General features: G+C 34.5%; 1 protein-coding gene across 2 annotated transcripts in view; it reads left to right on the top strand.

Annotated features, from left to right (window-relative positions):
* The first annotated feature begins 519 nt into the window (after positions 1-519).
* LOC142354386 (chymotrypsinogen A-like) overlaps positions 520-15,850 on the top strand; it is a 39,257-nt gene continuing 23,926 nt past the window's right edge. For both annotated transcript variants that reach the window (XM_075406665.1, XM_075406664.1), the window contains exons 1-5: positions 520-935; positions 2,910-2,994; positions 6,493-6,644; positions 11,497-11,594; positions 12,512-12,589. In XM_075406665.1, coding sequence (XP_075262780.1) covers positions 683-935; positions 2,910-2,994; positions 6,493-6,644; positions 11,497-11,594; positions 12,512-12,589 — 666 coding nt within the window. In that variant the 5' untranslated portion in view covers positions 520-682. The remainder of the gene's footprint in view (positions 936-2,909; positions 2,995-6,492; positions 6,645-11,496; positions 11,595-12,511; positions 12,590-15,850) is intronic.

The raw sequence follows: 15,850 nt of genomic DNA, 5'->3' as shown, positions 1-15,850 counted from the left end.
TAATTGAATAAAAATGCGATAAGACTATACCGCCTTGTTTTCTTTTGAGTGTTATGGTTTCCAATATAAAAACAGCCAAAAACTGTAATATGTAAAAATTTTGTTGAAATTCTTCAATTCCGTAAAATTTACCAATGTGTAACAGGGATACAAATGGCTTGGCAGTTATTAAAGTACTTGGTTTTCAGCGTGTTTTGGGCTATGATGTCTCGGATCACAAAATTTTACCTGCGACAAACTTTTTTAGTTGCCAGTTTCGATTTAAACAGCTTAAATGTTTCAAAGAATACATATTTCGTTCGAGTTGATCCAGCTTTGTTTTATTTACCTTATGACTTTTCAATATTATTGCGAAAAGATGAAAACAAAAATTTGCATTAACCATAAAGAACTAAATTGTCCCCGAAAAGCACATTGAGTTATTGCTGTTTGGTTATTATGGAACACTTCTAAAACATATCATTATTGCCGCAGTTTGTGCGTTGTGAAATCTTGAACTGTTTCAACATTTCACGTCTGCAAAATTTGGTATTTCGTAGGTAAGCCGGCTGAAAAATAAGGCGCATTATTGATCTTAGTCTCGTTACTTACCGACCAACCTGGCGGGATTTTACCACTTTTAGTCATAACTATAAAATCATTTGATCATTAGGAGCGAAAAGTAATAATTTATCAGAGAAAAATGATGGTTCACAAACTCGCTTTGTTGCTCATTTGCGTATCGTTTTCTAACAGCAGGCTGACGAAAGAAAGAGATAACGATAAAGAGAGGACTATAGTAAATGGCCTCCCATCTCCTAAGAGGGACTTTTACGTCATAGTCGCAGTCACGGAATTGTTGCCCAATAAGCAATATGTCTTCTATGTCTGTGGAGGGGGGTCATTGATAAAAGACAACTGGATTGTGACGTCAGCACATTGTCTGAATAATTCAGGTTGGTTTAAAACGCATCTAATCATGGTAATTATTTAATTATACCACCAGGTTAAAGACGTGACTCAAGACTAAAAAAATCATTTTTTATTCGTTTTCAATCTGTATCACTTTTTATCTTAAGAGTGGACAAAAGAGTGTAATAAGAGTATAATTTTTTTAAATTGCACTCTTCCACTCTTTTCCCGGATAAATAAGAGTGGAAAACGGATTACACCCTAATTCCAGCTAATTAGGGGTGAAATAGGGGTGAAACCTCCTCCCGGGTTCATATTTGAAAATTGATCGAAAGCGTTGCGTTGAAAATGGATGTGCTCCCCCCCCCCCCACTCATTGAGTGCGATAAACATTTACGGTGTTCGCAATGAAATTGGGCCCTCTCAGTGGGTGACCTTATAATAATAATAACACTCCCCTCTCAATGGGTGGGACTTCAATCTGATTTTCATTAGGCCTCTCGTTGACCCTCACAGATTGTCATTCCAATGAAATTCCTGACTGATTCTCAAAAATGGATATCGTGCCATTAGCCATCCCTCTCCTAAGGGTCACCCACACTGTTTGAGCGAGCCGAAGTTACGCTAGTGACAAACTATCTAATGCTCCGTTATCTCAAAGTGGAGCTATTCGTTGCGGGGTATTCAAAAGTATATCAAGAGGGCTTCCAAAAAATTGAAAGCTAAGGGTAGAGTTTGAAATTGATCATACGTTATGACTTTGATCATATTTAATTTCTTCAGCAATTGCGAGAGCAAAACCAGACTTCCTGACCGCATGTGAATTATAACCGAGTTGCACAGGGGAAATTGTGGTTAGGTCCAACATAAGTGGTTCTCCTGCTAGACCAACTGGGCAAGAAAATGTCTCCAGCTCCGGCTAATTGAATTGTTGCCAGGGATCGGTTTCTTCTGTTTGCACAGGGGTGAAAAATTTGCAATATAGCCAATGATATTTTATTGCTCAATATTCTGTTGATATCATGTTGCAACTACACTGTGCCACTTTCGTACTTGAACTACAGACCCAATGCACGCCGCACTTACTACCTTAACCAAAACTCTAATTCTAACGTGAGTTTTGCTAAATGGTGGACGTATTTGGGGCCAAGCGTTGTTTGGAATGACAGCACCAACCATATTCTCGAATGTTGTTCACTGCATATTTTCAAATTCGCGCCATATATCACTTGATTCTTTAAATGGAGTGTCACGTGTTAAGGGACCGCACTTTTTTGAGATATCTTAAACTCCATAACTCAAAACCATAAAATCGATAATAAATTGACGAGATGGGGATTTTTCCTAACAGTTATATCTCGGGTCGAAATGAGGTCTTTTCTTAACCGCTCGGTAATCAGTAATTTGAAAATTCAGTCTCTCAATGGGGTACAGTAAATGTAAATGTTAACTAAATGCTTAACTGAATTTTCATCTAGAAGAAATTTACAGTCTCATGTGAGATCTAATCAGACTGAATGGCAACTTTTGGCATAAGATCCAACTGTCGTTGACATCTGACCATGGGCAAAATGTTTGCAAAATCAGACCTTCTTTTAAAAGTTAATTTCCCGGACCGTATTTTTTAGTCCACAATTTTTACCCTATCGCAATGAAAATTGGCAGGCGGGAACTGAACCTGAGTAATAGCTGCTAGATTTTTATTTGATTGATTGAATACATTTTTAACCAATCAGGAAACAAAATTCTAGCTGATATCTTTGCGCTAAAATTCTTCTTCTATGGTGAAACTTAGTTCCAACATTTTGAAAAGGAAACAAGTTTTTCTCACATTTAACAACAAATTTACTCGATTTGTGGTACTAGTTGTTGCGTGGAACTTTGATATAAACAAATTTTGTCCTTCAGCACACAAAAAACCGTCTTTTAAGAAGAAAACTCAGCCAAGAAAACTTTTTCAATTTTGTAAAAATTCAAACGAACTTCAAAAGAGGTTGCCTTTCTTTTGGATGTTTCAGTTTACACACTGGTGGAGGTGAGAGATTTCACTGGTGCTGACAACATAGGAAAAGTGTACAGGGGAAAGAAATACATAAGTCCGGAGTAAGGAGATTATTCAACACTTACTATAACACTTGTTTAGCACTGCCCAGGTCGAGGCGTATGTTAATGATCAGACCTATCCAGACATTATTCAGCCATCATAAGTCCAATCCAGACTTTAATCACACATGATCAGACCCGTCAGACTATAATCACACCAGAGTCGAGGTGTCAGCACTAAAAAGAATGCTGTGAAAAGATGTAAAAATTGGAATTCTTTGCGATGAGTGGGGTGAATACGGTGAAAAACAAACACGGTTAAAAAATTCTGTTTTTGCAGTGAATTTTCGTCAGATTCGCGGTTTTTAGCGGTAAAATTTTTTTTGGCAGCGGTGAATTAGTTTTTTTCACCGCTTGAGCAGTGAAAATAAAAAATTCACCGCTAAAAACCGCAAATCTGACCAAATTTCAACGTTTCTTGAATCTGAAATTCACAAGAAATATCATTAAAATAAGCGACAGATGGAGCAGTGGAATAAGAAGTTGCTGACATTCAGGACGTGCGAGGTTCGAACCAGTGTACGGTGGTTTCTTTTTTGTAATAATTCCGGTGAATGCGGTGAAAATCAAAAAATCACCGCTTTCACTGCATTCATCGCAAAAAATGCAAGCGCGTTGCGGTGGAAATTATTGTTTTCACCGATATTCACCGCAATTCTTACCATATTTTTCGACAAAATCTCGAACAGGGCACATGATCAGACCCATCCAGACAATAAACCGGCATGGTCAGATTTAGCATGGCACATCTGCTCGTTTCTGGGTCTTTTTTAGGCAGACACAGCAGGACAATGATCTGCCATAATCCGAATTTATCTCGTGCTTAATAAAAAGTTGTTTTCCCTTATAACGTTTTTGTTCAATCCAACAACATATAGACAAAATATCATGGTATAAAACGCTTGTTTCTCAACCATAAAAGTTTTCTTCGAAAATAAGTATTCGTGATTGCATTTTGCGCAGAGTTAACTCTTCTTGTTTGCATCAGGTAATGGGTTTTAAAACTAGCATTATTTTAAATCAAAACCGGAGTAGATCATCGGACAAAATCAGCACTGAACCAGAGTATTTCAATTGTGTACTTTTACACTGAGCAAGACTAAGATTATTCAATACTAAGATTCGAAATTGAGTAAATCGAAAAAGACTGTTTGTACCCCAGTCAAACAATAAGGAATGATTCAAAAAATTTGTTGTAAATATTAATTATAATATATTGTTTTATCAATTTTGTATTGTTTTCCAGAGATTTGGAAATTTTTGTAAATTATCTATATCATCCAAAAAATATATAAAAATTTCTAAACTTTTATTATATTCTGACTTGGATATTGGACTACAGTGTAAAAATTAGTTCAGACGATTAGAAACGAAAATCTATATTTTGAAACGATGTACGCTAGTTGTATATAGTCAGCTCAAAATTGTGTCAGTTTATTCTTTTCATATCTTGCTAGCTCAATATATGCTTTCGTCGTAGAGCTGAAAAGGGTTAAAGTAAACATTCTTCCAAAAATTCATTTCAGTCTGAGACAAAAACGACAATTTATACACAAACACAGTAGAGTTTTTAGATTCTAGGCACTCGGTGATTAATGGGTATGGGTGGTGTTTTTGAGTTTTGATAAATCATTGCTTGTAGCGCTATTAAATGCAACGTTAGTACTTGCAAAGTAGGTGAATGCTATCATCATATTCAAAGTGCGTCGCTCAAAACATCATTTTTTTTTGCAATTTTCAATTCAAATCATGATTTTTGATAAACATTAGGCAAAACAAAAGCGAGAGAGACACGGTCTATTTTCAAAAAGAAAGGTCCTTAGTTACTTATATTGCACATAATGAGGTAGCAAGACACTCTTAGTATACACTATTACAGTTCGGATCGACGATATACAACTGGAATACAACGTTTTTGTATCGGTATGCTATGAAACAAGGGTACGCAGAGGGAAAACTAATTGAAATTAAACATGAAAGGAAAGTTAGTTATTTGGATCTTAATGTATTTTAGTTTTTCAATAACTTGAATTCATAAACGAAAATTAAATTCGAAGCAAGTATTTTGTCAAACGCTTAATGTTGTTTTGGCATTCCACGTTATCTCGCAAGAAATATGAATCAGAACTTGCCAGAATCTAAAGTTACTCAGATCTTATTCGTAGGCACACTTCGACCCTGATGACATTGTTGAAAACTATTAAGTTTTAACTTTTGAAAAACTGATGAGGCTGTGAAAAATTGATGAAATTTTGAGCACACATAAATCTAGTTAGAGGATCCGGGTAGAGGAAAAATAGGAAAAATATGTAAGATAAGCGGTGAATTGTTGCTTTCTTTTCATCGCAAAATTTCTACGTAATTTTGCGGTTAAATGCTTTGATTTATTTATGTTCATCGATTTCAAAAGAGTTATAAAAAGCAAACTTCCGGAGAGGGATTATAACTTCTCACCTACTCCTTGTCTACGGCTGCTTATTCCACTGCGCCATCTGTCAAGTACTTCAATGATATTTCTTGCTAATTTAAAGCAGGTTCAATAAACGTTGGAAAACAAATGCGGTGATTTTGTGTAAAAAATCTAGTGAATTTTGCGTTGAAATGTTGCAAGAATTGCGGTGAAATGAGTTGAATTATTTTTTTCACCGCATTCACCGCACTTCTTACAAAAATTTGCCACAAAAGTCGAGTGAGTTACATGAATCTGAAAACCAATAGCCTTTTTTGCTAACGTGAACAAAATTCAAGGAATTTGCTTACCAACATTTAGAATAAATTGAACCTCTAAATAGCTAAGATTTTTTGTTGAAAACTCTTTCAAGGGTTCTGAAATCAACAAAAACATATAACATGGTCATATAACATAAAAAAAACATAAAATATGTAATTGCAACACTAAGTTAAGCGGTGAATTTTTTTTAATTTCACCGCTTATCTCACATAATTGGGAAAGTTTTTAAGCGGTGAATTTATGTAATAATCACCTCGCTAAATTCAGCGGTGAAATTATGTAACTTGACGGCTACCAGGCTATAATTTTTTTTCACCGCATTCACCGCCTGATTTATGTATCTTCACCACATTCACCGCTTATCTTACAAAGTTTTCAGCAGTCACTGCTTATCTTTGCTTATTTTTTGCGTTGAATGAGAGTGACCCTCGACCCGTGGAGGCTTTCAAGCGCACCGTTTTGAGCGCACGATAGTCTGATCACTTTAGTCAGGGATGGTATGATCTGAGGTAATTTCGGCCTGGACCTCAATCAGGGATGATTGTCTAGTCGAGTTGAATTGATGTCGGGCGATTTTAAGAACTGATATACTGATGAATGACAATTTTTTTTGTCGTACCAAGTAATTCAAGATTTTACCAATTTACAAATAAAAAATTTGGCAATTAGTTTCTATAGCAGGAACTATTTGTTTTATTTAGGTTCGTTAGGTTGGGTTTTGTACTTCAAATCTATTTTCTTTGCAATTAGTTATTCTTTAATTATAGGTGGAACTATTCGCGTGACAAAAAGACTAATGTCATGACAGTTAGTGGAGACATTGCTCTGTTCAAACTCAATGGTAGTGTCTCCCCAGATCTCGAGCCAATAATGCCATGCTACGCGTTGGTCGTCGAGGAGAGGTCAAATCACACGCTAAGAAAGTGTTTCTTATTTCTCTCGACAAAATTTCGAACGGAACTCTTCTCAAATTTATTACCCAGTTTCATGCATATTATCGATCATAAAGACTTAGTTTTCAGTCATGCTAAAACACAAACAAAAATAGTTGGTCCTCCCCACAAAATTAATTGGCCATCTGAGCTCAGAAGTTTGAAAGTTATCAAGTGTCAAATAAACGCCATTTTATCACCACTAAGGACTTCGTTCCATCTCCTTTTTCGGCTCCTAGAAACTTTGGATTAATTTTTGTTTTAGAAAAAACAAAAATATATCCAATATGAGCTACGTAAAACATGCAAAGGTACATGAGTTAAGCAATGACGACAGCCAACTTTCCCGTGATCTCTGCAACTTCCCGCGTGACCCAATTGTGGTCAGCTGTAACGGGGCGCAGGATATTAGGCAGACAGGTTTTTTGTAGCCATTAGGCAAAAATTTTGAACTTACCATTCGTCAGTGGTTTAATTTCTAATCGCCTAATGACCAAAAAAACTTAATTTTAAATTTTTTGCCTTACGGATACAACAATGTGTTCGCCTGGTAATGCTTTTGCCTAATATCCTATCCCCCGCTTTAACATACAAGGCCAAATTCAATAACAAAACTGGGAGACGGCCTCTTTAATCGATATTAACGTTTTTTTAAAAAAAACACACAGTTAAAGAATGAGGGTCAATGGTACAAACAACAGGAGCGGAAATAACGAGCTGAGATTTTCTGAGATCTCATTTCCTAATACCTGATATCTTTCTCAAATGATACTCCCAGTCACTGCTAACGTCAGTCAAAACTTCTACCAAACCAGAAGAAAACTGGATGAGAATACTTGATTTTAGTTTTTGCTTTCACAAATAGGAACAATTAGCCTACGATTCAGAAAAATTAACGCTGTTTTCCTGTTTTATTCCGTGTATGATTATTATTTTTACATCACAAAAGAGTTCAAAATTTTGCTCAAGATTTGATTAATGTTTTTTTATTTAAGAAAAATTGGGTCAGATCAAAGCAAAGTTAACACTTTTTTCTGATAAGGCTATTACAATATATTATGAGCTTGCTTAAGTTTTCGAGATTTTGATTTTTGCATTGAATCTTTGACTGGCGACCTTCTGACGAGGCTTTTATCTTTAACTTTTTTCCAACTTTTTTTTTGTGCAAATAAATATTACAAAGCTCTGATCGAAACTGGCAAAAATTGGCTATCTATAAAAAACTTTGTCTTTTAAAATGTTCAATATGGTAAAAATTGACCAAAAACTTTGATTACAAAGAAGAGCTAAGCGATAACTTTGTCTCAAAAAATTTTTGTCAGACAAAGGAATTGTACAGTGCTGGTTTCAGAAATAAAATTATAGTCACAGTGTGCTCTGGGTTCAAAATTTGGACAGTTTTGTGCGTTTTGATTTTGAGTGGATTTTGATCATAATTTACTGATCCATTTAATATATATCGCTAATCAAGATAATGTTACGCACAAAACATGTTACATCACAAAAGAGTTCAAAATTTTGCTCAAGATTCGATTAATTTTTTTTTTAATTAAGAAAAATTGGGTCAGATCAAAGCAAAGTTAACACTTTTTTCTGATAAGGCTATTACAATATATTATGAGCTTGCTTAAGTTTTCGAGATTTTGATTTTTGCATTGAATCTTTGACTGGCGACCTTCTGACGAGGCTTTTATCTTTAACTTTTTTCCAACTTTTTTTTTGTGCAAATAAATATTACAAAGCTCTGATCGAAACTGGCAAAAATTGGCTATCTATAAAAAATTTTGTCTTTTAAAATGTTCAATATGGTAAAAATTGACCAAAAACTTTGATTACAAAGAAGAGCTAAGCGATAACTTTGTCTCAAAAAATTTTGTCAGACAAAGGAACTGTACAGTGCTGGTTTCAGAAATAAAATTATAGTCACAGTGTGCTCTGGGTTCAAAATTTGGACAGTTTTGTGCGTTTTGATTTTGAGTGGATTTTGATCATAATTTACTGATCCATTTAATATATATCGCTAATCAAGATAATGTTACGCACAAAACATGTTACATCACAAAAGAGTTCAAAATTTTGCTCAAGATTCGATTAATTTTTTTTTTATTTAAGAAAAATTGGGTCAGATCAAAGCAAAGTTAACACTTTTTTCTGATAAGGCTATTACAATATATTATGAGCTTGCTTAAGTTTTCGAGATTTTGATTTTTGCATTGAATCTTTGACTGGCGACCTTCTGACGATGCTTTTATCTTTAACTTTTTTCCAACTTTTTTTTGTGCAAATAAATATTACAAAGCTCTGATCGAAACCGGCAAAAATTGGCTATCTATAAAAAATTTTGTCTTTTAAAATGTTCAATATGGTAAAAATTGACCAAAAACTTTGATTACAAAGAAGAGCTAAGCGATAACTTTGTCTCAAAAAATTTTGTCAGACAAAGGAACTGTACAGTGCTGGTTTCAGAAATAAAATTATAGTCACAGTGTGCTTTGGGTTCAAATTTTGGACAGTTTTGTGCGTTTTGTTTTTGAGTGGATTTTGATCATAATTTACTGATCCATTTAATATATATCGCTAATCAAGATAATGTTACGCACAAAACATGTTACATCACAAAAGATTTCAAAATTTTGCTCAAGATTTGTTTAATGTTTTTTTATTTAAGAAAAATTGGGTCAGATCAAAGCAAAGTTAACACTTTTTTCTGATAAGGCTATTACAATATATTATGAGCTTGCTTAAGTTTTCGAGATTTTGATTTTTGCATTGAATCTTTAACTGGCGACCTTCTGACGAGGCTTTTATCTTTAACTTTTTTCCAACTTTTTTTTGTGCAAATAAATATTACAAAGCTCTGATCGAAACCGGCAAAAATTGGCTATCTATAAAAAATTTTGTCTTTTAAAATGTTCAATATGGTAAAAATTGACCAAAAACTTTGATTACAAAGAAGAGCTAAGCGATAACTTTGTCTCAAAAAATTTTGTCAGACAAAGGAACTGTACAGTGCTGGTTTCAGAAATAAAATTATAGTCACAGTGTGCTCTGGGTTCAAAATTTGGACAGTTTTGTGCGTTTTGATTTTGAGTGGATTTTGATCATAATTTACTGATCCATTTAATATATATCGCTAATCAAGATAATGTTACGCACAAAACATGTTACATCACAAAAGAGTTCAAAATTTTGCTCAAGATTTGATTAATGTTTTTTTATTTAAGACTGCAACTGTTTAGCGACAAAGAGTGCATTAATTGGTTGTGATGCAAACATCCTAAGGTTGTGAAATTACTGATCATGTTTGATTGCCATGTTCTATAAAATATGCTTTTGTTTTTTCAACCTCAAAAAATTCAAAAAATAGGAAATGAGATTTTTGGAACTTCAGGAACAAACGATTTCAATTTGGTTTGATCTGTCCATTGACACTTCCAAAATCACAATAACCATCCATTGAAACTTCAAATCTATCGACAATAAAACGTTATAACCTTGATAGCAAACAGCCTTTCCAAAATAATGGACAACGATATTTCTATTAAATTTCAACGTTGAGCTAGAACTTCTTTCACTTGGGCTGAACACAAATCAAGTTTTCGTGATATTATAGAGCGACTAGAGTTCAGATTACTTACATTCAGTTTATAATTCAGATAACACTCTCTGTACGATAATTGATTGCTAAAAGGCAAAATATGCTCCGAGTTATCATTGAATTCAAACTACAATGTGAACTGTGTTGCTTAAATACGAGACAAAATTAACTATATTAATGGATTTACAAACAATTAATTGAAAAAGTAGAAGATGGAGTAAGGGATTTAAATGTTTTTGGGAAGAAATTGTTTCTGTGAAAAATTCTCGCTCGGAGCTTGCTTTTACGGAAAACAACGCTTTAAGAACTAAATAGAGTGCAAAAAACATTTGATTGGTGGCTGGGAGAAAATAAATAAAATAATTAGCTAATCGACAATTTAGGGAACCGTAATTGTAAAAAAAAACACTACGATTTTTGAATTAATCTGATTAAGTTCTTACTTAGCAATTAAAATTTGCATTTAAAAACATTATCGAATCCTTGCTTGGTGTTTCTTCTTTTGAAACCTAATCTCAAGTGATAAGTTGACACAGGCCTTCTGTTTTGTATTTGTGGTTTTTTCTTTGTAAGAATCGAAGAAGACCTGATCATTTGGTTAAAAAACAAACGCCGACCTCTCAAAGTTATTCTTACTATTAAGGTTTATGATTAATTGATTTTTAGCAGTCAATGAGAATCACATAAGCCTGACACCACTTGACATGAATCTCTGCTTTGTTAGAGTACACATGTTTACAAAAGGAAAATTTTGATGGCCGAAAAAGCAACAGATATGGTGGATCATTTAAACAATTCCCCCACTCTCTTTTGGAAAAAGGGGCAATTCTTGAATAGAATTTAAACGAGCAATTTTTTAGCCAATCAGGGACGACTAAAAAACTTTCCACGTATGTGCAGACTATGTTAAACTAAAGAAAATAAAAAAGGCAATGCTATGGCAATTAGCGATTTCCGGATTACATCCCACAGGGCATGAAAGGAATGGAAAAGAACACCGTCCGCGATTGTGCGTAAACTGATATCCAGCTATCTAATCTGTAGGCCAATTGTTTTTGTGGCAAAGTATATCACAGAAAGGGGGTAGCAATTCTTTTTTAAGTATCAAACGGGGGGGGGGGGGTGGAAACAATTCACCCAACTATTAATTCTATAGAGTTTGCCATTCAAAAAGTTGACCAATGAAAGTAGAAGTGAAACGAGAGAAACACTTTCTTTCTTATACTTATTAATTGTACTAGTTGCAATGGGTATGGGTTCCTCTAGACCAGGAGAAAGGCCTACGGAGAATTACAATGGTCTTGTGTTAAATGAAGCTGTCATGCAAGAACCTTCAGATGTCAGAAGACGTTCACATTAAATCTCATCATTTAATGAAAAAATTGTTTTTTTTTAAAGAATTTTTACCGCGAATTTATGAGTGAATGGTGGTGAATAGTGGGAAGAGTTTCATCTGGTAGCCAAAAATCCTAAAATTATTGAAATTTTTGGTTAAAATTTTGTTAGAATTGAGTTCTTAGTGTAAATGCTGCTTTCACTAGGTCTCACTGCAATTCTTACATTTTAGATGGTTTATTTACAATAAAACCTCGGCCTGGGTGCCCTTACAAAAAAACTGCGTACAATAGTGTTTCCCGGTTTTTAATCAAGCGTAGGGCGGGGGGGGGGTTGGAGGGGGTGCTCACACATTGCCCTGATGTCTAAGCACAAAACCATCTACAGCAGACCCCATAATTGTGGCCATTTTGAGCAAATTTGCCCAATTTTGTGAGCTAAATCTACTTCATATATTATTAAAAGGGGTTTAGATGGTAATGCACCTTCCCTAATGCACTTCTAAATTTTTAAAAAAAATATTTCTTCTGTTGTGATAATTATCTAAAAAAACCGCCCAATAACGTTTATAGTTTTTCTTTCATTTATTCTGTCACCCCTTCCCCCGTAGCTTAGTGGTCATCTAACTTGTAAGCCACACGATCTAACTCATAATTTGTCATGAAACACTGGAGGAGGGGGGGGGGGGGGGGGGGGGGCGCTGGCGAAGCAGAATAGACCCATTTTGTTTTTTTCTTTGATGCTCAAAGAAGAAATCAAAAATTCTCTTATCGAGATGTCTAAGCAAAAAATTCTAAAAGTGTACGACTTGCAGTAAATGCGGTAATATAGTTGCTGTATATATAATTGATGCAATTTGGCCCATTTGAGGAAGGGTCGAATTGTGAAAGAAGTTTCAAACCAACTGATGAGATTTGACAGGATGATCCCGACCATGAGAAATGTACCGGATGGGCTGTAAATTCAGACGCCTCAAAAGAAATATGCACTTATTCACCTGTTAGAGTTGATTTCAGCAAATATTTCCCTCAACGCTCTATAAGGACTTGCCCAGTTGAAACGATCTAAGAAGAGCCGGCTATTTATATCCCTAGTTGAAATGCCCCTATTTATATCCCTATTTATAACACTACGGGGCCCCCTATTTATATCCCTAGTCGAAATGCAACGCTTATCTTGCAAGAGTTTTGCATGATTAATAGCCGCCCTCATCTTCTCAGACGGCTATTATTGCACTCCTATTTTTTTACAATTCAAAGAATTTATGAATTGTATTGGGGCGTTGTTTTTTTTAAGATGTGTTCACACATTTTTCAATGACTTTGATCATTCAAAACGGGATAAACAGGTAAAGCTCAGCGGGCATTAGGTTTCATTAGAGGCCTAAAGTGGACGTTAGTAGCCCTTCAAGTGAGTGTTGCAGCTGCTGGAATGGCCTCAATTCAAGGTTATAAGGTCATTTTTAGGAGTTTTTGGGCTCAAAATGGTGCAATTTTTCATGTTTTTTTGTGATATTTTTTAAGTTTTTTGCTTGATTTGTCTCAGGTTGAATTTTTTAATAGTTGATGAAGGCCTTTTGCAAGAAAAAAGTACTTGTTATGACCATTTTATGAGCTATATGTTTTGGTACTACAAACACAAGCACACAAAATGATACTAGTTTTTGCAATTTTTTTTCAAGTTTTTTGAAAATTTTTGTCAGTTTTTGTATTTTTCCTGTTCAGGGGCCAGGGAATCTCCTTTAAGGTTTGATAATAGGGCACTGTGTAGTTTCTAGTATTAATGAAGTGTTTTTCAACATTTTAATATATCAAATTTTTAGCATTTTTTAAAAAAAATCTGCTATTTTTTTGAGGTTTTTGTCAATTTTTGATATTTGTCCATTCTCAAGTGCCAGGAAACCTATTCCCAGGTTTGAAAAAAATTACTGCATAGTTACTGGTTTCAATGGATCTTTTTCAACAACGTTTTAACACTTCGAGTTTTGAAAATTTCAAAAGAATTTCTGTTTTTTGGAGTTTGAAATTTTTTATAAAAATTATTGCCTATCGGTCTTTGAACCAATTAATTTTTTAAGGCTTGGAATTGGTTTAGTGGGTATCCTCTAGAGACACTAGAAACATTTTTTAAGAAATGATTCTTAAGATATTAATATCACGATTTCCAGCAACATTTCATTAAAATTTCAATTGATATCATTTTTTTTTTAATTTTTGAAAATTTTCGAGTTAATCGATGATCAAGGGCCAATTAATTTTTTTTAGGCCTTGCTGATATAATACTGCATCAGTTTCAGATACAAAATCGGGTTTTGAACACATTTTTGAAATAGGTATATTTAAAGGGATCAAATTTTGCCTTAGGGGTAAAAGCTTCAAAGTTTTATCAATGATTATATATTTCTTTGGTTTGTTATATATTGGTATGAAATGATCTGCTGATCAGGTAGAGTAATTCTAAGTTTTTCATTCAATTCTTTTAATTGTATTAATTGTATTTCGGTACTTGTCCTGCTATGTTTTTTTACTTCGTCGAAATTTTTTTTCGCTTTACCATTTTGCCGCTTTTTCGACATTTTGCGTGAAATCTTTTTGACTTCTGTAGGCTAGTTTCTCTCTTCTCTCATTCTGCTAAAAGCGAATTTGAACATCAGTTGCTAAGCAAAGCAATTCAAAATAAACAGAGTCATTATAAAAAATTGAAGTCAGAAATAGAAACGGGATAAACCCATAAAGCCCAATTTTAGATGCCCGCCATTTGAACGTCGTTTCTATAAGTCTTAGTTACCCTCATATGCTTATTGGTGTTGATAGTAGCCCCTGTAGCCTCTCTCTAAGAAACAGAAGTATGTTCAACTACGAAATGCCATCAAGATAAATCGGACTTAAAAAAGTTTTTCTGTACAAAAATCTTTTTTTTTTCAACATCTTCTATTCGTTCAATCCCAATCATGCTTATTGGAATAATCGGCGGCTATTTTCCGGCAATCTTTCGGGTATGCTTTATGGTTATTTGAAAGATTTCAAAGTTCATTTATGTACCGTTTCGTCCGCGTCCTGTTTGTCCTTTCACTCTTCAATTTTTCGTGTTTCGTTATTTTTTCAAAAAACGTCGCTCTCACAAAAGTTTGCTTTTCGTTTTCTCGTAGTATGTCATATGTGTTGAAATATGTTTTATTTTTGCTGTAGTATGTTGAGTATGCTAGTATGCTAGTTGGGTTGGTCTTATAGCTTTGGTCTCAGGGTGTTTCTTAGTTGATTCGCGAGTTACGACTGGATTTCTTTCGACTTTTTCAACTTTAATATTTTACTAGAGCTCCTGTTGAAGATATTGATTTTGCTGTTGTATGTTTGTGTGTAACTGTACGATTGCTAGTTGTTTTTGTCTTGTTGCCTTCTAGGGTGTGACTTAAGTTTATTCTCGAGTTACGGCTGGATTGTTTCTTGACTTTTCCAACTGTCATAGTCTACAAACATACTTCTGTAATTTATATAATTTATCTGCAGCTTGTTTATTTTGTTAGAATGATTGGTTGTTTTGGTTTGGGTATTGCTGGGATGTGACTTAAGTTTATTCTGGAGTTACCGGTAGCAAGTTCCCCGACTTCTTTAAGTGTACTACTGCATTGCTGTAAGTTAGTTTGTTGTTGGTATACTAAGGCCCATAATGAATTGTTCTAGCTGTAGATTTTCTTCTTCCTAGGGCGTGACTTAAGTTTGTTCTGAAGTTACGGCTAGGTTGTTAGGTTGAGTTTGTTTTGTTGCTGCGGTTTGCTAGCATAGTTCTTTCCTGCGCTTGGGCCGATTGTTTTACAGACTATCTACAATGTGCTGTGCTTGGTTGTCTTTTGTGTTGGGTTTCCTTTGCGTGGATTTGGTTTTTTAGAGTGTGCGTATAGTAGATAACTGTGTGAAATGGTATTTTGCTGATTGTTCGAAATAATAACATCGTGATGTACAATAGTCTTGATCAAAAAGTCAAAAAGTTGTACGCTGCCAGGTCAAAGCGTGAGGCTGAATTGCATGGTATAGATGAAGATATCCTTCATTGTATAAATAGTAAAAATAGGCGAGTGAGGGTAGAATGCTTAGTAAAAAAGTGCAATGAAGCCTTTATGACTGTTGTAGACAAAAATGAGGACCTGATTGCATTTGCTGGAAAAAAGGGAGGACCCAAATGCAATTTTTCCTTCATTAGAGTCTTACTTGGAGGCAATGACAACTAAGAACGACAGGGTCTCCACATCAGCACGAAACTACA

The sequence above is a fragment of the Convolutriloba macropyga genome, chromosome 15, assembly GCF_964194025.1.
Source record: "Convolutriloba macropyga chromosome 15, txConMacr16.3, whole genome shotgun sequence".
NCBI classification, from domain to species: domain Eukaryota; kingdom Metazoa; phylum Xenacoelomorpha; order Acoela; family Convolutidae; genus Convolutriloba; species Convolutriloba macropyga.
Note: the sequence above shows the minus strand (reverse complement) of the source record. Positions and strands in the feature narration are given on the sequence as shown.